The 22,457-nt window shown below is 39.0% G+C and overlaps 1 protein-coding gene across 6 annotated transcripts in view; it reads left to right on the top strand.

The window, feature by feature from the left end:
• USP25 (ubiquitin specific peptidase 25) overlaps positions 1–22,457 on the top strand; it is a 187,006-nt gene that overhangs the window by 145,643 nt on the left and 18,906 nt on the right. For all 6 annotated transcript variants that reach the window (XM_070405987.1, XM_070405988.1, XM_070405986.1 and 3 more), the window contains one exon: positions 21,455–21,633. In XM_070405987.1, coding sequence (XP_070262088.1) covers positions 21,455–21,633 — 179 coding nt within the window. The remainder of the gene's footprint in view (positions 1–21,454; positions 21,634–22,457) is intronic.

Genomic DNA, 22,457 nt, shown 5'->3' with positions numbered 1-22,457 from the left:
TGAAAGGGAGTGTTTGGAGGTGATAATGACTTGAAACAAAGTTATAATTACTGCCCAACACAGTGGAGCTCCTTATCTGCGAGAGTAGAAATTACAGGTTATTGCTCTGAAGAAAATAACAAAGATAAGAAATTGAGGATATTTCTTTGGGAAAAACGGAACAGTTTTTACATAAATGTCTAATCTATACTAATAATAGCCTAGGGCAGTGGTGGGCAAACTGCGGCTCTTTTGCCCCTTGAGTGTGGCTCTTCCACAAAATACCGACTTCTGCGCATGGGCCACGAAGTTTCAATCGCACTGTACATGCACGCCCGCACGTGGTATTTTGTGGAAGAGCCACACTCAAGGGGCCAAAGAGCCGCATGTGGTTCGCGAGCCGCAGTTTACCGACCACTGGCCTGTGGCAAACCAGTTTCCATTAGTGGGAAGAAGATACAATAGAACAGCCTGGAAACAGCAAGTCTTTTTCCTTATTGATTCTTTATCGCTGGGCTCCAGAGAAATAATGGCCAGGTCCCCTGTTGGGTCCCTCGGAGCCCTGTCTCTTCTCCTCTACTCAACCCTGCTGATCATCGGGTGTCCCAGAGCAAGAGGGAGAGAAAAGCTGGACTTAGCAACACCACCCACCCAAGGGTTGGGGGTAGCAGAGGGACATCGTGATTTTGGAGTCACACAGACTCTGCCAGTTAGACCTGTGTAACCTCTCTGAGCCTCGGTTTCTTCATCTAGAAAATGGGTATGATAATAGTACCAGCCTCAGTGGAATGTTACAGGTGTGCATGAGATTATACACATAAGGCTCTCAGCCCGGTGCTTGACAGGTGCTAAGCCTCACTGTTGCCACTGTGATTATCTGCCCCCTGCCCTCCCTGGGCTTACGAACCCGTGTTTAACTAGCAATGTAGGCAGGTGTGGAAATTGCCTGCTCCGTGTCCTGGGGTCCCTGTGAGAACTCAGATTCCAGATTCCTGGGCAAGATGGCTCTGCAATATGAAACCCCTGAGGGTCAGAAGTCCAGCCAGGTCCCAGCATGTACTCCCTGGGTCTCCGGGGCAATACCGCTGCCTTCCCTCTCTTCCCGGCACTGTCCTGTCCTGCCTCAGTTGTCTCTCATGATGGGAATCCCTGCGTCATCTGTGTGCACATCTGTTCCCCAGCAGCCCCCACTCCGTGTGCCTCCCAGCTCTGCCCTGCACTTGGGCAAATCACTTAATCACTTGGCGCCTTTGTTTTCTCATCTGGAAGCTGGGAATAATAGTGCCGGCCTCCTGGGGTTGTTGATCAAGCCAGGTCACCAGGTGAAGCGCTTAGAAGAGTGCTGGGCCTGTTTTAAGTGGCCATTCAGTGTCAGCTGTTCTGTTATTACTGTTGAAAGGCGAGTCTCCTAGGAGTAGGGGTTCTGCAAGGTGCCACTGTCCTGTGAAAACCCTGAAGGAGAATCTTCAGCCTCTTTCAGAAACTGTGAGCTCATTAGCATAACAAACCACCTGTGAAGGACCTTTGACTCCAATAAGCATTAACAACAAAGAGTAAAAAGCCTGAGGCCCAGGCCTGGATGTCTGTCCTGCATACCAGTAGGTTGCTGGTTAGGTTCCCTGTCAGGGCACATGCCCCGATTGTGGGCTCAATCTTTCTCTCTTTCTTCCTCTCTCTCAAATAAATGAAAACATATTTTAAAAAATAAAGTTAGAGGTGAAGCCATTATGGTCCCATGGCTGCAAACTAGAAGAAAACATAACTCAACGAGAATAAGAGACTCTTAAAAAAAAGAAATTATAGCAATAAAAATAACATAGAATTCCAATGAGGAAGAAAACAGGCATCTAAAGGAATCCATGTAGCTACAGGGGAAAATGCTAATGAGCCTAGATTTTAAAAGACAGACTGGGAAAAATGTATTTGCAGCAAATATCCGATAAATACTTAGTATCTTTAACATATAAGAGCTCACACAAATCCTATATAATAAAAGCCTAATATGCAAATCAACCAAACTACTGAAGGACCTGTGGAACGACTAGTCTCTATGATGCACACTGACCACCAAGGGGCAGATGCTCAACACAGGAGCTGTCCCTGGTGGTCAGTGCGCTCCCATGGGGAGCGCCGCTCAGCCAGGAGCCGGGTTCACAGCTGGCTAGCCCAGCTGCAGTGGCGCTAAGGAGCAGCGAGCAGGCAAGTGGTAAGGAGCGAGGGTCCTAGACTGCAAGAGGGATCCTGGACTGCGAGAGGGCACAGGCTAGGCTGAAGGACCCCCCCCTGCCCCCTACCCCCTCAGTGCACGATTTTCGTGCACAGGGCCTCTGGTGTATATTATAAAATTCTAATCTTTGTTCATTCCTACAGAATGTATTAAATACTCAGCTTAGCTTGTGGTTGGGGTTTTGGCTTTTTTTTTTAAGTTTAAATATTTCTTAAAAGGGATATTTTTTACCATATCAGAAAGCAGAATTATAATAGCACTAGAGGCCCGGTGCACAAAAATTTGTGCACTCGGGAGGGGGGGATCCCCCAGCCCGGCCTGTGCCCTCTCGAAGTCTGGGACCCCTCGGTAGATAACGACCTGCTGGCTTAGGCCTGGTCCCAGGTGGCAGAGGGCACGCCCAATCCCTAGGTGCAGCCCCTGGTCGGGCTCAGAGCAGGGCTGATTGGGGAGTTTGAGCGCCACCCCCTGTCATGCACAGAGCAGGGCGGATCGGGAGGTTGCGATGCGACCCTCAGTCACGCTGAGGGTAGGGCCGATTGGGGGGTTGGGGCACCACCCCCTGTCACACTCAAGGCAGGGTCCATGGGAAGGTTGCGGCGCCACCCCCTGTCACGCACAGAGCAGGGCCCATCAGGGAGTTGGGGCGCTGTCCCCTGTCACAGAGCAGGGTCGATCAGGGTTGGGGAGCTCTCCCCTGTCACGAACAGCAGGGCCCATCAGGGGGTTGAAGAGCTCCCCCTTGTCATGCATAGAGCAGGGCTGATCAGGGGGTTGAGGAGCTCCCCCCGTCACTCACAGAGTAGGGCCGATAGGGGAGTTGGGACACCGCCCCGTCACACACAGAGCAGGGCGGATCAGGGGGTTGGGGTGCTGCACCCTGTCACACTCAGGGCAGGGCCAGTGGGGAGTTTATGGCTCTACCCTGTCACACACAGACCAAGGCCCGTGGAGGGGGGTTCGGGCTCCACCCTCTATCACCCACAGAGCATGGCCGATCAGGGGGTTGGGGCGCCGCCACTGTCACACTCAGGGCAGGGCCGATGGAGAGGTTATGGCTCTACCCTGTCACACACAGCAGTGCCCGTTGCGGGGGGGGGGGGCAGGTTGGGGCGCCGCACCCTGTCACACACAGAGCAGGGCCGATCAGGGTGTTGTGCGCTGCACCCTGTCAAACACAGAGCCACAGGGTGATCAGGGGATTGGGGAGCTCCCCCCTATCAGGCACAGAGCAGGGCTGATCAGGGGGTTGGGGCGCCTTCCCCTGTCACGAACAGGGTAGGGCCGATAGGGAGGTTGTGGCCCCGTCCCCGTCACACAGAGCTGCATGGCGATCAGGGGGTTTGGGCACTGCCCCCTGTCACGCTGATCCCGGTGCTGGGAGGCATATTACCCTTTTACTATATAGGATAGAAGCCTGGTGCACAGGTGAGGGCCAGCTGGTTTGCCCTGAAGGGTTTCCTGGATCAGTGTGGGGGTCCCCACTGGGGTGCCTGGCCAGTCTGGGTGAGGGGCTGAGGGCCGTTTTCAGGCTGGCGGGTGACTGAAGCTCCCAACTGCTCCTTTTTTTCTTTTTTTTTTTCTATTCTGGCCCAGCTTTAGCTCTGAGACCTTGCTGCTGAAAGCAGGTTTCTGGCCTTTACCTTCTGTATTTGATACAATGTTGCGGTCCGGCTGGCTGAAGCCCGGCTGACTGAAAGCCAGTTTCTAGGGTTTTGTTTAGCTTCTATATTTGCAACATAGTTGCTTAGAGTTGCAGCTGAGAGGCCGGCAAGTCAGGCGGGGAACGTTGGAGTTCGCCGTCACTGGAGCAAGCAAGCCTCCTTGTTCGCTTCAGTGCATGGCTGCCGGCTGCCATCTTGGCTGACAGTTAATTTGCATAAGGATATGCTGATTAGCCAATGGGAAGGGTAGCAGTTGTACGCTAATTACCATGTTTCTCTTTTATTAGTGTAGATGCTTGCCTCTGGACAGTTCTGAGACAATAATTTTTTAAAGTAGATTTTATCAGTTATTTAGGGTTGCATAACAAGATACTCCAAAACTTAGTAGTTTTCAACAATAGTTACATGACTGGACAGTTCTTTGCTGATTTGGGCCTCTATATGGTCTTTCACCCCTGAGCTGCTTAACTTTAGGGACTTCTAAATGTTCAGAGGTGATGAACCATATCTTTATATCATATTTATTTATTCCCTCTGAAGCAGGGAACGTTGGAAGAGACTTCTGCCTTTGGGTCCCCAATGAAGTCCTGGGTTCTAACCGAGGCTCTGTTAAAGTATATGTGTGAGCAAGTCATTGATTCACCCTGGTCTTCATTTGATAGAAATCAGTAGGTTTCAAGTGTTCTGCCCCAACCCACCTGAGGGATAAGATAAATTTTCTTTAGCAGCTAAATTCAGTTGATTACTTTAGTTTGTTGTTTAAAGTATAAAAACTATATTAAAAAAATAGCAGATGTTCATAGTAAACCAGTGCAATGGAAAGTTAAATGAAAAGTTCATGTTCTTTCACTACTTTCATTCCCTTATTCCATCTCCACAAATGTTAGTTCTTTTGTGTAGTCTTCTAGCAACTTTCTTAACATTCCTTTGTTTTTATTAAATATAACATTTTTTTTAAATTGTAAAAAAAAAATCTAAAAGTTTCTTTTAATTTTTTCTACTGTTCCATCATCAAACACCATCTTTAAAAATACTGCTTATTTTCAGTAGTTTTTTCAATATATAAAACAAAACAAAGGCCTTGTGCATAGTAGCCTATATCAATAAACATTTTTGGACTTGTTTGGATTAGCATGACCAACCATCCTGGTATACCCAAGACTGTGGAACTCCTTAGAGAAGGAACTTTAAGTGCTAAAACTGTAGAACTTCTGGCAAAATGGTCCCAGGATGGGTTGATCACCTTAATAAGATTTAAGAAAGATTGAAAAACTACTCTTAAACAAAAAACAAACTTTTATGTTTAAAAATTCATCCTTATTCCTAGGTAGTCTGCAGTTTCTTTTTTAATAAGACTGGATATATGTCTTCCAAAGTTTTCATCTGTTTTTAGTGGAAAAGTTATCTATTGCTTACAGTGCCATTGCCATTTATTATCAAGTTGGGTATCTTTATGTTGAATTGGATCTCATGTTTATTAAATTAATCTCTTCATATATATATATATATATATGAATATATATATAATCTAATAAAAGAGAAACATGCAAATTGACCATACCTTCCCTATGCCCAAGCCACGCCCACCAGCCAGTCAGAGCGACTATATGCAAATTAACCCAACCAAGATGGCGGCCAGCAGCCACGGAGCTGGAGCAAGCAGGAGGCTTGGTTGCTCCGGCAGTGGAGGAAGCCAAGCTTCCCGCCTGCCCTGGCCGGCTGTGGCCTCTGCTAAAGGCAACAAAGTTTCAATTATAGAAGATAAATAAATCCCAGATACCTGCTTCCAGCCAGTCTCCACTGAGAGCTTGGGTGGCTGGGGCTGTAGCCAGCCTGCAAACAGCCATCAGCCCCTCACCCAGGATGGCCACACCCTCATGGGGTGAGGGTCCTCACTGGGGGCTTAGCCAACCTGCAAACAGCCATCAGCCCCTCACCCAGAATGGCCAGGCACCCCAGCGGGACCCCCACCCTGATCCAGTACACCCTTCAGGGCAAACCAGCCAGCCCCCACCCATGCACCAAGCATATAATAAAAGGGTAATATGCAAATTGACCCTAACAGCAGAACGACTGGTCACTATGACACACACTGACCACCAGGAGGCAGACGCTCAATGCAGGAGCTACCCCCTAGTGGTCAGTGCGCTCCCACGGGGAAGCTCTGCTCAGCCACAAGCCAGGCTGATGGCTGCCAGCACAGCAGTGATGGCGGGAGCCTCTCCCGCCTCCTCAGCAGCGCTAAGGATGAGAATTTGAAACCACATTGTGAATATGACTTTCACATAAGGTTTGTCCCTTTTTTCTGAATTAGAAAGTAAACTTTTAAAAAATCTATTCTTGTATTAGACCCTAAGCAAAATCAGCAGAACCCTGATTTTATATTTTTAAAAGCCAGTGAATTATACATACTACAAACAACACTCACCCCACCCCTTCCCCAAGGTAACAACTTTCAATTACAGTCAAACCTTGAACGTCTTCCTTCTCAAACAATTTGCTTCTCAGCCTGACAACCCTTTCATGCTCATATCTGTATGATCAGTCACACATCTGTCAAGCGATAAAAGAGAGAATGTGCAAGTATGAGTCAGTTTACCGCTAAAACTCATGTTAAAATCTCAGGAAATTGTGCTGTGAATACTTTCATGTTTTTTTTGCTTTTGTTGCTACTTATTATTAAATTTTCATTTTTTGTTGTACATTTTATTTTTGTTAAATTTTCATTTATATTTTATGTCCTTTATGGTTTTTAAAGTGTTTACTTATAAACACTTTAAAAACAAAAAGATTGACCAGAACCTTATACATGTACTGTATAAACGGTAAGAAAGTTAAAGCAAGGAATCATTTGGGGATCTGGAACAGATTAATTAAACTTACATTATTTCTAGTGGAAAACATTGGTTCGGTTTTCAGACAGCTTTCCGGAATGAATTAAGTTCAAGAACCAAGGTTCCACTGTATTTTATCTAGTCTTTTCGCATTATTTCCATTAACTTTAAATACAATGATTGTGTTTACACATTTATTTTTTGTTTGCTTATTTTTTTTAAATATACAAATAATGCATAGTTATTGTAAAATTGTATATTATTGCCATAGTTACATTATCTATGGAGTCACCTTTTGATGAGCTAGGATGAGGTATACTATGAGTGCTGGCATTCTTCTAAAAAATGAGATATATTTTATTATTTTTGTTTTTTGGTTGTTTTTTAATCTTTATTGTTGACAGTATTATATATGTCTCTTTTTTTCCCCATTGACCCCTTCCAGCCTGCCCCCACCCCCCACCCCAGGCCTTCACCACCCTATTGTCTGTGTGCATAGGTTATGCACATTTGCATACAAGGTCTTTGGTTGATTACCTGCCATCTACTCACCCTCCCAACCTCCCTCTTCTTCCCTCCGAAATTCTGCACTCTGTTCCATGCTTCCATGTCTCTGCATCCACTCCGTGAATCCGTTTATTTTGTTGGTTAGATTCCACATATGAGTGCAATTATGTGATGCTTGTGTTTCTCTGACTGGCTTATTTCACTTAGCATGATACTCTCCAGATCCCTCCATGCTGTCTCAAAGGGTAAGAGGTTCTTCTATTTTACTGTTGCATAGTATTCCATGGTATAAATCAATGATGGCGAACCTTTTGAGCTCGGCGTGTCAGCATTTTGAAAAACCCTAACTTAACTCTGGTGCCGTGTCACATATAAACATTTTTTGATATTTGCAACCATAGTAAAACAAAGATTTATATTTTTGATATTTATTTTATATATTTAAATGCCATTTAATAAAGAAAAATCAACCAAAAAAATGAGTTCGTGTGTCACCTCTGACATGCGTGTCATAGGTTCGCTATCACTGGTATAAATGTACCACAGCTTTTTTATCCACACGTCCACAGATCTTAACTATTGTAAATTGTACTGCTATAAACACAGAGGGGTACATACTATCTTTCTGATTTGGTGTTTCTGTTTTCTTAGGATATGTTGCAAGAAGTGGATCACTGGGTAAAATGAGAGTTCAATATTTAATTTTTTGGAGAAAACTTTATATTGTTTTCCATAATGGCTGCACCAGTCTGCATTCCCACCAGCAGTGTACTAGGGTTCTCTTTTCTCCACATCCTCGCAGCACTTGTCATGATGGTAGCCATTCTGAAAGGTGTGAGGTGATACCTCATTGTCATTTTAATTTGCATCTCTGATAATTAGTGACTTTGAGCATTTTTTCATGTCTCTTGGCCATCTGAAAGTCCCCTTTAAAGAAGTGTTTATTTAGGTCGTTTGCCCATTTTTTAATTGGATTGTTTGTCTTCCTTTTGTTAAATTGTATGAGTTCCTTATATATTTTGGATATTAACCCTTTATCAGATGTATCATTGCCAATATGTTCTTCTATATAGTTGGCTCCCTTTTCATTTTATTGATGGTTCCTTTTGCTGTGAAGGAGCTATTTATTTTGTTGTAGTCCCATTTGTTTATTTTCTCCTTAGTTTCCTTTGTCCTGGGAGATGTATCCATAAATATACTGCTACGAGATATGTCTGAGATTTTGCTGTCTTTGATTTCACCTAGGACTTTTATGGTTCATAACTTACATTTAAGTCTTTTTATCCATTTTGAGTTTATTTTTATGTATAGTGTAAGTTGATGGTCTGGTTTTGTTATTTTTGCATGTATCTGTCCAATTTTCCCAAACCATTTATTGAAAAGACTTTCTTGACTCCATTGTATGCTCTTGCCTCCTTTGTCAAATATTAATTGACTGTAATGGCATGGGTCAATTTCTGGGTTCTCTATTCTGTTCCATTGGTCTATATGCTTGTTCTTGTGCCAGTACCAGGGTATTTTGATTACAGAGGCTTTGTAGTATAACTTGATACTTAGTATTGTGATTCCTGCAACTTTGTTCTTTCTTGAGATTGCTGTAGCTATTTGGGGACTTCTTTGGTTTCATGTAAATTTTTGGAGTATTTGTTCTAGGTCTGTGAAATACTCTGTTGGGGACATTTTAATAGGGATTGCATTGAATCTATAGAATGCTTTGGGTAGCATGGACATTTTAATGATGTTGATTCTACCAGTCCATGAACACAGTACAGTGGGACCTTGACTTGTGAGTTTAATTCATTCCATGACAGAGCTCGTAACTCATATTACTCGTATGTCAAATCAAAAAGTGAATGAGTGAGACACATGATGCTGGGCTGATGTTGTGGCGTTCACTGTGACATTCACTGCGCCAACTAGCGGTGGGGTATCTGAAGCTGGCTTGTAACCCGAATTTTAGCTCGCAACTCAAAGCAAAAAATCGGCCGAGAGACTGCTCGTATCTCGAAAAACTCATTAGTCGGTACACTCGTAAGTCAAGGCCCCACTGTATATTCTTCCACTTGTCTATATCCTCGTCTATCTCTTTTTTCAATGTTCTGTAGTTTTCCAAGTATAAATCTTTTACCTCCTTCATTAAGTTAATTCCTAAGTATCTTAATTTTTTTGTTGCAATGCTAAATGGGATTATTTGTTTAGTTTTTCTTTCTGAGAATTCATTTTTGGTGTATAAAAAAACCATCGATTTTGGAGTGTTGATTTTGTATCTTGCTACATTGCCAAATTTATTAAATCTTGTAGTTTTGGTGGAGTCTTTAGGGTTTTCTATGTACAGTATCATGTGACCTGAAAATAATGAGTTTCCTTTTCTCCTTTCCAATTCGGATGTCTTTTATTTCTTCTTCTTGTGTGATTGCTGTGGCTAGGACTTCTAGTACTACATTGAATAAGAGTGGTGAAAGTGGACATCCCAATCTTGTTCCTGTTCTTAGAGGAAATGTTTTTAGTTTTTGACCATTGAGCATGATGTTCACTGTAGGATTGTCATATATGGCAAAGTTATGTTGAGTTATACTCCTTCTATTCCCACTTTGCTGAGAGTTTTTATCCAAAATGGGTTTGGGATTTTGTTTAATGCTTTTTCTGCATCTATTGATATGATCATGTGATTTTTGTCTTTCAATTTGTTTATGTGATGTATCACATTTATTGATTTGTGAATATTGTAACAGCCTTGCATCTCCAGAATAAATTCCACTTGGTCATGGTATATGATCTTTTTAATATATTGCTGAATTTGATTTGCTAATAGGTTGTTGAAAATTTTAGCAACTTTGTTCAGGGATATATGCCTGTAATTCTTTTTCTTTGTAGTGACTTTGTTTGGTTTGGGAATTAGGATAATGCTGGTCTCATAAAAAGAGCTTGGAAGTGTTCCTTCCAGTTGGATTTTTTGGAATAGTTTGAAGAGGATGGTTTTAGTTCTTCTTTGAATGTTTGGGAAAACTCCCCTGTGAAGCCATCTGGACCCAGGCTTTCATTTGCTGAGAGTTTTTTGATTACTGCTTCTATTTCATCCATTGTTATTGGCCTATTCAAGTTTTCTGATTCAGTTTTGGGAGATTGTATTTTTCTTGGAATTTGTCCATTTCATCCACTTGTCCAGTTTGTTGTCATATAGTTGTTCACAATATTTCCTTACAATCCTTTGTACTTCTGTGGTGTCAGTAGTCACTTCTTCGCTTTCTTTTCTGATTTTATTTATTTGGGTTCTCTCTTTTTGTTTCTTGATAAGTCTGGCTAATGGTTCCCTAATCTTGTTTATCCTCTGAAAAAACTAGCTATTGGTTTCATTGATTTTTTTTTTTTGTATTTTTTTCTCTGTTATTTATTTCTGTTCTAATCTTTATTATTTCCTTCTTTCTATTTAATCTGGGCTTTTCTTGTTGTTCTCTTTCTAGTTTTTTTTCAGTTGTAGGGTTTATTGTTTTTCTTATTTTTTTGAGGTATGACTGTAGTGCTATGAACTTCCCTCTCAGGAAGGTTTTTGCTGTGTCCTAGAGCTTTGGGTTGTTGTATGTTCATTTTCATTTGTTTCCAAGAAGTTTTTGATTTCTTGATTAATATCATTGGCCACCCATTCATTGTTTAATATCATGCTATTTAGCCTCCATATGTTTGAATATTTTGATGTATTTTTACTGTAGTTGATTTCTAATTTCATTCCACTTTGATCTGAGAAGATGCTTGATATGATTTCCATCTTCTTGAACTTGTAGAGACTTGTTTTGTGTTCAAACATGTGGTCTATCTTTGTGAATTACCCATGAGAACTTGAGAAGAATGTATATTCTGCAGCTTTGTGGTGAAATGTTCTATGAATGTCAATTAAATCCATCTGATCCAGTGTGTCCTTTAGAGTCACTGTTTCCTTGTTAATCTTTTGTCTGCAAGATCTATGCCATGAAATCAGCGGAGTATTAAGGTCCCCTACTATTACTGTATGACTATCGATCTCTCCTTTAAAGTCCTTTAAAAGTGTTTTTTATATATTTAGATGCTCCTATATTGGGTGCATATATGTTTATCAGGGTTATATCCTCTTGTTGGATTGATCCCTTTAATATTATGTAGTGTCCTTTGTTGTCTCTTGTGATGGCCTTCATTTTGAAGTCTTATTTTGTCAGATATGAGTATTGCTGCCCCATCTTTTCTTTCTTTTCCATTTGCATGGAAAAATTTTTCCCAGTCCTTCCCTCTCATCTTGTGTGTGTCTTTTTTTTCTCAGGTGGGTCTCTTGTAGACAGCAAATAGTTGTGTCAGTTTTTCATATTCATTCAGCTACTCTATGTCTTTTGATTGGATCATGTAAATTAATTTACATTTAAGGATATTATTGATAGGTACATATTTATTGCCATTTTAATTCTGTATGCCTAGGTTTCTCTCTCTATTTCTTCTTAATACAGAAGTCCCTTTGGCATTTCTTGTAATGCTGGCTTGGTGGTGATGAACTCCTTTAGCCTTTTTTTTTTGGTCGGGGAAGCTCTTTATTTCACCATCTATTTTGTATGATAGCCTTGCTGGATATAGTAATCTTGGTTTCAGTTCCCTGCTTCCATTACCTTGAGTACTTCATACCATTCCCTTCTGGCCTGTAGAGTTTCTGATGAGAAATCAGGTGTCAGCCTTATGGGAGATCCTTTGTAGGTAACAGTTTGCTTTTCTCTTGCTGCCTTTAAGATTCTCTGTTTGTCTTTAATTTTTGGCATTCTAATTAGAATTTGTCTGGGCACAGGCCTGTTTAGGTTCTTCTTGCTTGGAACTCTGTGCCTCCTGAACTTGTGTGACTTTTTCCTTCATCAGGTTAGGGAAGTTTTCTGCCCTTATTTCTTTAAACACTTTCTCTGCCTCTTTCTCCCTTTCTGCCTCATCTGGCACACCTACTATGCCAGTATTGTTACATTTCATGTTGTCCCACAGTTCTCTTAATCTGTCCCTCCTGTTTTGTTGTTGTTGTTGTTGTTCTCTTGAGTGATTTCTTCTAATTCACTGATCTGATTCTCACTTTCCCCTGATCTGCTGTGTATTCCTTCCAGTGTGTTGTTTATTAGTGCTGTGTCATTCTTTATTTCTGTTTTCATAGTTACTGTGTCATTTTTCATGCTGTTGAGCATCTTTACCATCATTATTCTGAATGTTATATCAGATAAATTTCTTACTTTCATTTATCTGTTCTTCTGGAGAATTCTCTCGTTCTTTCATTTGGGGGTTGTTTTTTTTTGTCTCCTCATTTTGGCTGCCTGTTTCAGTTTGTGACTATATATTAGGTAGATCTGCTATGCTTCTCAGTCTCTAGTGCAGGACAGTGTCAAATGCTGTTTCTCACTAATTAGATCAGGGAAATACTCATAGCCTCCAGAGTCTGCTTCTGCCTGAAGACTGACTGGATTTAGTCTTGAGTAGCCCACAGGCAATCATTCACAAGTGAGGATAGTTTTTCCAACAGGGTGGGGCAATTGCTTTTGCCTGGAGGATAATTGTTATTCTCAGTCTCCTAATGGGCCTTGGAAACTCCACAGGGTGGGGCAATGTATTTTTTAATAGGGTGGTTCAACTCTCTTCCCTGTAGGCAAAACTGCCTGGATAGCAAATGTCTGTGTAAGATGACATCCATAGTGTAAGGGAATAACTTGGCACAGGAACCCGGGGTGTCTGCCTTCTAAGCTCTATCCTTAGAGCCCCCTACTCTAGCTTCTGCTCACATAGCTCCTGTCCACTCTGACCTCCCTCTGCTGGAGCACAAGGGAGTGGCTATACACAGAATACTTTGTGTTGGTCCTTTAAGAGGGTGCCTGCATTTCTAACCATCTTTCCATGGCAGACAGCAACCCTGCTGCTTTTCATAGCCAGATCTTATGTGACACCTTTCTCATTTGTGCTCTCTGCTGGGGTGCCCAACTTGGAGATTAGATCCCAGAGTTCTCAGGGCAACTCCCCACAGCTGAGATATCTCTCTGGCACTTCAGCTGCTGTCTGTGGGATCCCATCCTGTTCTTTTGTGCCTCCTCCCATCCTACCATCTCTATGCTGTCTTCACTTAACATCTTTGGTTATCAGGGTTCTCTCCAGCTAATCTTAAGTTAATTATTCAGGATATTTTTTGTATTTTCGTTGTAATTCCAGTTTGGTCCCGGGAGCGTGTCTGTGTAGCATCCACTTACTCTGCCGCCATTTTTAATCTTCACATGAGGTACATTTTTTCTACACATGAATTTTGAATTCCCTGCTGTGGGATGTGAATGATGAGCCCTTTCTTCTCCCACCTCATATCCTCACACTGACTCACAATACAGTTCCTATCACTCTTACATCTCTCTCAGACATACACAAACACACACCTAAAATCTTGCCATTTTTATTAAATCAGAACTCTTTCTATAATGCCTATGTACTAGTATGCTCCTCGGAATTGACCTAAGTTCTAAACATTATTATTACTTTCACTTTTTATAACCACAGCTTTCATTTTCCTTGGAGTTTTGTTCTTTGGTTTGCTTAATTTTTTATGTGTTATCACTGTTTCACTTCTAAAGTCTCCACCATTTGCTTGAATCTCCTCTTATTCTGTTCTTGTGAATTTTATCCTCTAGACCAGCCGTGGGCAAACTATGGCCCGCGGGCAAACTACGGCCCGCGGGCCCGTTTGAAATGAATAAAACTTAAAAAAAAAAAAAAAAGACCGTACCCTTTTATGTAATGATGTTTACTTTGAATTTATATTAGTTCACACAAACACTCCATCCATGCTTTTGTTCCGGCCCTCCAGTCCAGTTTAAGAACCCATTGTGGCCCTCGAGTCAAAAAGTTTGCCCACCCCTGCTCTAGACAGAGCCTCATGTCCTGCACTGTTTCCTGTACTTCGAGATCTCCTTTCCCCATCACCCCTGGGGTGCCCTGTGCATCTGGTTCTTCTTGTATTTTCCACATGTCATATATTTCTCTTTTTTGGTTTACCCTCTAATTTTTATGCAGCAGCAAATTTCTGAAATTTATATTTGTGTACATTTTATTTTTACCCATCTGTAATTGAGGAGTATATATGCATGTAATCTTATGTAAACATTATTTTTTTATAATTCTTTTATATAGTTACAAATAATGTATAAGTATATGACTAACATTTGGAAAATTCTAGCTGATAATATATATAATTTTAGGAAATCTGTTCAAAAGTAATATATAGAAATTGCAGTTACTCAGTAATACGGTGTCCAAAATATGTATATAGCACAGTATCGAACAAATGATGGCCACTTCTGTCTTCCTATTATTCTTAAAATAGATATAGTATATTTTTAATTTTTTAATAGTTTATTATAAATTGAGGGAGAAGGTTTTTGTTTTTTTTAAATATCTCTTCTATCCTGTCTCATTACCAAAAAAATCTTTGTTGGGTTTATTTTCTATTGGCTTTCAGCTAGAAGAAGGAAGCTTTTCAACTCTATGCCTAAGTACTTCTAGATATGGGTTTCCTTATGCATTTATGATCAGGCCATTTTGTATGTGTTATATATGTTTGCTAGTGGTAAAACCATGTGATAAAAATGTGAGCATTGTTACTGATAAAACTATAAGTTGCAAAGTGAAACTTACATCAGGCTGGGTAGTGGAGTTGCTACGGTTTAACTTCTGAATTAGGATGAGTTACCAACCTAATCAGTGACTATATCAGCCTCCCACTCGGGATTCTGCTCCTATAACCATGTAATATGAAAGAGTTAACTGGCAGGGAGATCTGGAAAAATAAATGAGGAAAGACACTTACCTAGGTTCTTCTCCCAATTTGACTATTTGTTAGGATTGGTTTTCATTGTTAACAGGAAGATCCAAAAAAAATAATGGCTTAAAAACAAAAGTTTCTATCATGCAAAAATGAAATCCAGAGGAAGGCAGTGCAGGACTACTCTGATGAGCAAAAATAAAAGTCAGAAGGGAAAAAAAGAATAACATTCTCAAAGTACTAGTTGCTTGTGTGTGTATGTACAGGGATGGGATTAAAAGGTCATATGATAATTATAATTGTGGAATTAGTTTAACTTTTTTAATTTACTTTAAAAGCTATTAAAATTTATTTTTTGTGTAAATTACTTTCTAAACCTAGTAAAGTACCTTTAGGGTGTTAATGAAGTAATAACAGTTTTATATTATGAGACCTTTTTTGTGTTTATTTCATTTCTTCATAACAGTTGTTTCTTGGTGACATAACTTTATCACTCTCTTTTAATTTTGAAATGCCTATTGTTATTACTCCTTTGTTTATTCAGTAGATACTAATATAAAACATATCAGTGAAATGGAGAGACCCAAGCAGTCCCACTTATAACTGGTACTTAATATGTGAGAAAGATGTTATTTAAAGTCAGTGTATAAAGGATGCTTTAGTCAAAATTTTATGTTTGGACTACTTGGCTACTTCTAGAAAACAAAATCCCTTATTTAGGAATCTAAACAAAAGTAAAATCCTGAAAGTACTACAATTAGAGATGTGCATAATTTTGAAAGTGTTCATATAGGCCCAAATCCATAAAGAAAATATTGCTATATTTTATAAGATTTTAAAAATTCTACACAGTAAGATACTAAAAACAAATTTAAAGATAAATGACAAGCAAAATGCAGTTTGCAACTTATAGACAAAACAAATTTTTTAGCAAAGCAAATGCTTATTTAATTTAAACAACAAAAATACCTTAGAGGTTCTTTATTTTAATGAGAATGCCTCTAGTATGTTTTATTATTAAGGACGAGAGGCCTGATGCATGAAATTCGTGCATGGGTAGGGTCCCTAGGCCTGGCAGCTGGCGATCAGAGCCAACCGGTGGGGTAATCGGGGGACGGGACCTGACCGCTCACTGGCCGGTCCCCCCATGGCCCGCTCGCCGGCCGGCTCTGCCCCCCTGCCACCGCTGCGGGGAGACCGAGGGCCCCCACTTGCACCCTCCTTGGCTGGCCTGGGGCCTGCAGGCTGGGGGCAGCTCCTGCGTTGAGCATCTGCCCCCTGGTGGTCAGTGCACATCATAGCAACCGGTCATTATGCCGTTTGATTTGCATATTAGGCTTTGATTATATAGGATACTAGAGGCCTAGTGCACAAATTCATGCACGGGTGAGGTCCCTGGGGGTGGCCTGTGGAGATTGGGCTCCAGCTTGCACCCCCAGCCTTGCAGCCCCAGCTTGCGCCCCCAACCCCGAAGCCTTGCCTGGCACCCCGCCTTGGCCTGCCAACGCCACCTCACATGCTCCACCATCTTGCCTGCGGGGCGATTGATTGGTACCAGGCCTCCTTCCCAGCTCCCAAAGTGCCTGGGAGCCAGGCAGCGGCCCCACCCCCCGCAGCCACTGCTTGTTTCCCTCTAAGGGGCGATCGGCAGGGTGATCAGGTCCCTTTTCGCACCCACCTTGGCTGGTGCTGCCTGCTTACCTACTGCACCATCCCACTGTGGTCCCACTTTCATCGGGGCCCATCAGGGCCAGCAGTGCCTCCACTGCCACCCTCTGCCAGCACCACATCGCAGATTCCCACCATGTTCCATACCACCCCCTGGTGGCAGCATACATCATAGCAAGCAGTAGAGCTCCTGGTCTCCCGGTAGAACTCCCTGTCAAATGACCGCCTGGGGGGACAATTTGCATATTAGGCTTTTATTATATAGGATTAGGTTTTAATCAATGCTTATAAATCTAAAAACACTCTTTAATTCATAATTAAGAGTTTTCTTTGACACTGGTGCTGAAATTTAGAAAATTTTTAATGCATCTATTTGAGATACTGAACTGGTTTCTTTTTAATTTGTAATCTTACCATTGGCTTTTAAAAAAAATCATTGCAAACACCATGTATTCCTATATAATTTTTTTTTGTATACAGTGTAGTTTATCAAAAATGAATATGGATGTTGAGATCTATGTTCATAGATAAATTGATACATAGTTTCTTTTTTATATTTGTCAATTTTTGGTATTCAGTTTAAACTAGCCTTGTAAAATCATTAAGGAGACTCTCCCCTTTTTTCAGGCTTTAGAGCAGTGTAGATATGATAGAAATCATCTTGTCATGGAAGATTTGCCATAACAGCACAGCTCTAAAACAGTGTGGGCCTGATTCCTTTATTGAGTACATATCTCGGGCAATGTTTTCAGTTCTTGTGTAGTTTTGCTGGGTCTCTTCAGTTTTTCTGTCTCTTAAAGCAATCCTGGTAATTTATATTTTTCTAGATGATCATCTGTTTAATCAAGATGTTATAGTTTATTGGCATAAAATTATATGTATTATCCTTTTATAATTTTTAAAACTTTTACCTATATTTTTGTTATTATCACCTTTATTTCTGGTGTTGAGTTTTCTTCCATTTTTTGGTCTTCCATTTAGCTTTTTGGAAAGAAAAATAATTAACTATATCCAATTACCACATTATTTTATTTTCTCTAGTTTACTTTGGTTTATTTTCTTTCTTTCCCTAGTTTCTTGAAATAATTTTATTTTACTTAAGTTGGAAATTTTTTTTGACTACCAATCTGTCTGTGTCCTATAGATGTTGATATCTCATATTCTCAATACTAATATACATTTATTCCTTGGGCCTAAGAATTATTTAAAGCAGTATTTTAAATTTCTAAGTGTTTAGTTTGGGAGTTACCTTTATTTATAATTCTGTTTGTTAGTGTTGTGGTGAAAGAACATACCCTACATGATGCTGATACTCTGGAATGTGAAGTGGGTTTTCTTCATCCCTGTTACACTGTCAATTTTTAAATAATAGTCCACAAACATTTAAAATACATACATTTATTTATATATAGACACACATTCTCTTTGTATTCAACTAACATTAGAGATAATAGCACTTAGAGAATTATGTGACTGGTTCTCTGTCACAATTAGTAAATGATATACTCACTTTCTGAATCTTTGTCTAGCCAATTTTCCCTCTGATCCTACTGCCTCCAGAGTATATTGTATATTTGTATGTTTGGTGTCTTCTAATATATATATATAAAAAAAAATATATATATATATATATATATATATATATATAGTTATATCAAAATAAAGTCTGTAAGAAGTTATAAATTTAGAATGATTTTATAATATGATTTAGAAAAGTAAAAAGTGTTTACGTAGAAATCATTTGAATCTTTAGAATTAAAGATTGTAAGAGAGCCGAAACCAGTTTGGCTCAGTGGATGGAGCGTCGGCCTGTGGACTGAAGGGTCCCGGGTTCGATTCCGGTCAAGGGCATGTACCTGGGTTGCGGGCACATCCCCAGTGGGAGATGTGCAGGAGGTAGCTGATCGATGTTTCTCTCTCATCGATGTTTCTAACTCTCTATCCCTCTCCCTTCCTCTCTGTAAAAAAATCAATAAAATATATTTAAAAAAAAAAAAAAGATTGTAAGAGAGACTTAAACTAGTCTTACTGAATAAGTCATCTGTAGATAGATGGGGTGTGAACCAGAAAAGACATCTTGTATGTGGAGAACTTAAGAACAATAGCACATATGCATCTTGGAACAAGCCTGACCTAGGTGGGTGGAGGAGGTCTTTGTTGAAGAGGAATCTATATATATAAAAGCCTAAACGACTGAACAACCGAATGACTGGTCGACTGTTCTCTATGACGCGCATTGACCACCAGGGGGCAGACGGTCAACATGGGAGCTGCCCCTGGGGGTCAGTGCACTCCCACAGCCAACCTCCCATGGCCCCTCCCCCTGGCCAGCCAGCCAACCTCCCATGGCCCCTCCCTCTGGCCAGCCAGCCAACTTTCTGCGGCCCCTCCCCCCACCAACCTCCCGCAGGCCCGATTGCCGGCCAGGCCGAGGGACTCCACCCATGCACGAATTCGTGCACTGGGCCTCTACTGGGAAATAAGACCATAGGTAACATTGGGCCTGGTTAGTAGGACTGGTGAAAAAAAGTTAAAAAATTAAATGCAAAGCAGTTCTATCACCTGTTGACCAATGTCACATTTCATTTTGTAAATGTGTGGTGGTTTCATTGCAGTATCAGTGATAATTAAATTAACTGAAAGGACAAACAGTTCTAAGTGTAAAGGACTCTGAGGAATTAATATGAGGTTGATTTAATAACTCAACAGTGTTAACTGTATTAGTGATTGATTAGAGCTCTGCTAAATATATCAGCATGCTAAATCCTTTGACAGTTTGAAGGAATAAATATGATTGCAGAATATTTTAAAAGTTAGAAAACTAAATTTTAAAAATTAGGAATGTTTGCTAGTAAAAAGCGTTTTTGTGTGTATTTGAAAAATTACTTCGAGAAATTAAAACATACCTCTACTGGGTTAAACACCTATAGATTGTAAATTTGGCATTTACTTGTAAAAATTAGGAGAGACTTAAATAGAGCAAAAATCAAAAAATAAACAATCTTAGAGTAAAAGAAGATTTTATATATATATATATATATATATATATATATATATATATATATATACACACACATATATATGTATATATATATATATTCCAGTGCTTTAATAAAAACCCATTTACTATTTATAAAATAATCACAGCCTCTATTCTGAAAGTAGGTAGAAAAATGGATAACTATTTAGTGTTATAATTTCTATCTCTAAACTATAGTAATTATCTTAACAAATTCAATACAAATTTATTTTGGCCATACTAATTTAGGCCAAAAGCACAATATCTAAAATATTTGAATATTTAAAAACACACCTATAATAGCCTAAACAGTCATTGCCTAAGGGGCATAACAAGTAAAAGCAGTTACTGTTTTTGTTTTATATATTTTATCAAATTCAGTATAATTTGATTATTAAATGAACATGTGCCTTTTTTTCAAATAGGGAAAATGGGGAGATTTTAAATAGTTCTAAGCAAAGTTCATGTGTGCTAATTAGGTATGCCAAGAAGTGAATCTTGATAATCCTACATGTTAAAGATATAGTCAATTTCCATGGCTATTTTAACCACAGCTCTCAGAATTTAGAATGACATATATATATTCTAAAAATAACCTAATAGAATATATTATTTTAGCTAAAAAGTAATTCTTACTCTATTTATAATGCTGAGCTATATAGAAAGAACTTACTAGCCTTCCCCTTAATGAAGTATAACAATATATAACTAGAACATTTAATGTCTATTAGTTATATTTTCTCCCTTCTATAAAATACAGTCGTATAGGTGGTAAAATCTGTATGTCCAAGAATTACTTAAAAAAGGCATACATTTGACAAAGAAAAGCCCTTCTATAGAAAGGATAATTTGAAATATATATTGCATATTTTATGGTTAATAGAGCTACAATTAGGTATAAGTCTAACATAAATGAGTCTTTTTAAAATTATCTTCAATTGTAAAAGTTTCTTGTATACAGCATTATTTGATGTATAACTCTACATATATTTCTGTATGAGCAGATCTTTTTCAAACCATTTGCTTATGTGTAGAAATATATTAGTATTTATTTTCCATCATAATTAGTTATAAATTATGAGGTGTTTTATCTATAAAGAAAAGCTCCAGCATAATAGTAATAATATTCATTAATAAATAATTATATTAATAAAATGCAAAAATTTTGAAGCAACAAGGAATTCATTCTATGGTAACTACAATCTCTGGGCTTGCTTTTTCATCCCTTATCTGTGGGCTATTCAACCAAAAGTTAATTGTAATAATATTATTAGGATTCAAGAGCCAGCCATTTTCTCTCAGATATGGGTATTCTACAGGAGCTGTATTTCAGCTATAGAATTTGGGATATTAGAGGCTACATCAAACTGATTCTAGAAAACATAGGATAGGAGATGCTTAGTATCTCAATCTTAGGCTATCTCCCATCCAATTATTAACCAGGCCCTGAATAGGCTTTGACCAGGCTTTGGTAAGTTTTATAAAATTGGCTCACATAGTAACCTTAGATGTATTGTTTATTTTACCATTTTTCTTTGTAGAAACAAAGAACATTTATATATTGAAGGGATAAGGAAGGGCTTATGTGGTCAGTTTTTTAGAAAGTTCTTTTAATCTATGGAACATGGAACAATAAATATTCTTATACATACTATCTTGTTTGTAATACTTTTTAAAAAAGGCATATTTGCATGCAACAATAATTAAAGTTATAATATTCAAAGATTTCATTGTTATAGCTAACCAAAACTGACATTTTATTACATTTCTTAGGCAATTAAGTTGGAATATTCAAGGTTGGTTAGATTGGCCCAAGAAGATACCCCACCAGAAACAGATTATCGTCTACATCACATAGTGGTCTACTTTATCCAGAACCAGGCGCCCAGGAAAATCATTGAGAAAACATTGCTGGAACAATTTGGAGATAGAAACCTGAGTTTTGATGAAAGGTAATTTAAAAATACAAAATACCTTATTTGTAGGCTCAAATTGTTCTTATTTTTGTAGTTCCCAATGCAATTTTTGAATGTTTATTTTACACATACACAAAGACATTTCAATAAATACAGCACAAAATCTGACTTTACTTAATTTGAACAGTTGCTTTGTAATTTTATCTATAGGTTATAATCATGACCTTTAAAAGCTTGAACTGAAAATAACTCATCGTTTTCATACATTGCAGTTGTTAGCTAAGCAATATAATGATACACAGAAGAGTATACTGTAATCACTGCTTTGTGGGAGTCAATATTTTAAAGATAAAAATTTTTCAGCCTTTATACTAAGGATATTTGGAGTCAGATAATTGGTTAAATTAATTTTAATTTATAAAAAAAGTTTTCTCTTAGAAGTTCCTATAAAATTATTTACTAATATTAAAATTTTAAATTTAATCTAGTGAGAATGAATACTGTTAAAAAAAGGTCTCAGTTAAAGATCAAAGTATTGGAAGTTATTTTAGAATACAGAAACATTTATGCTGTCTTGGAGTTCATTGTAATTGCACTTTAATTCTGAAATAAGTGATTATCCTTTTATGAAATTTCAAAATACTTAATGAAAAATATGTTTAGCAGAGGAGAATATGAGGAGAAATGAACATCTAGTATTAATTCCTGCCTCACCATGTGTCTGAAATTTAGGATTAAGAGAAATAGTACAAGTAAATGGTTTTGAACAATACCTAGTAGACACTGAGTGCTCAGTGAGTGTTGGCTATTTCAGTTTTTGATAGTAGAAATATGGTTATCATTTATTTTGCTACATATGG

This window comes from Myotis yumanensis, unplaced genomic scaffold (genome assembly GCF_028538775.1).
Source record: "Myotis yumanensis isolate MYYU_CA2020_CCGP unplaced genomic scaffold, mMyoYum1.0.hap1 SCAF_2, whole genome shotgun sequence".
Lineage (NCBI taxonomy): Eukaryota > Metazoa > Chordata > Mammalia > Chiroptera > Vespertilionidae > Myotis > Myotis yumanensis.
This window is presented reverse-complemented; position numbering and strand designations above follow the sequence as displayed.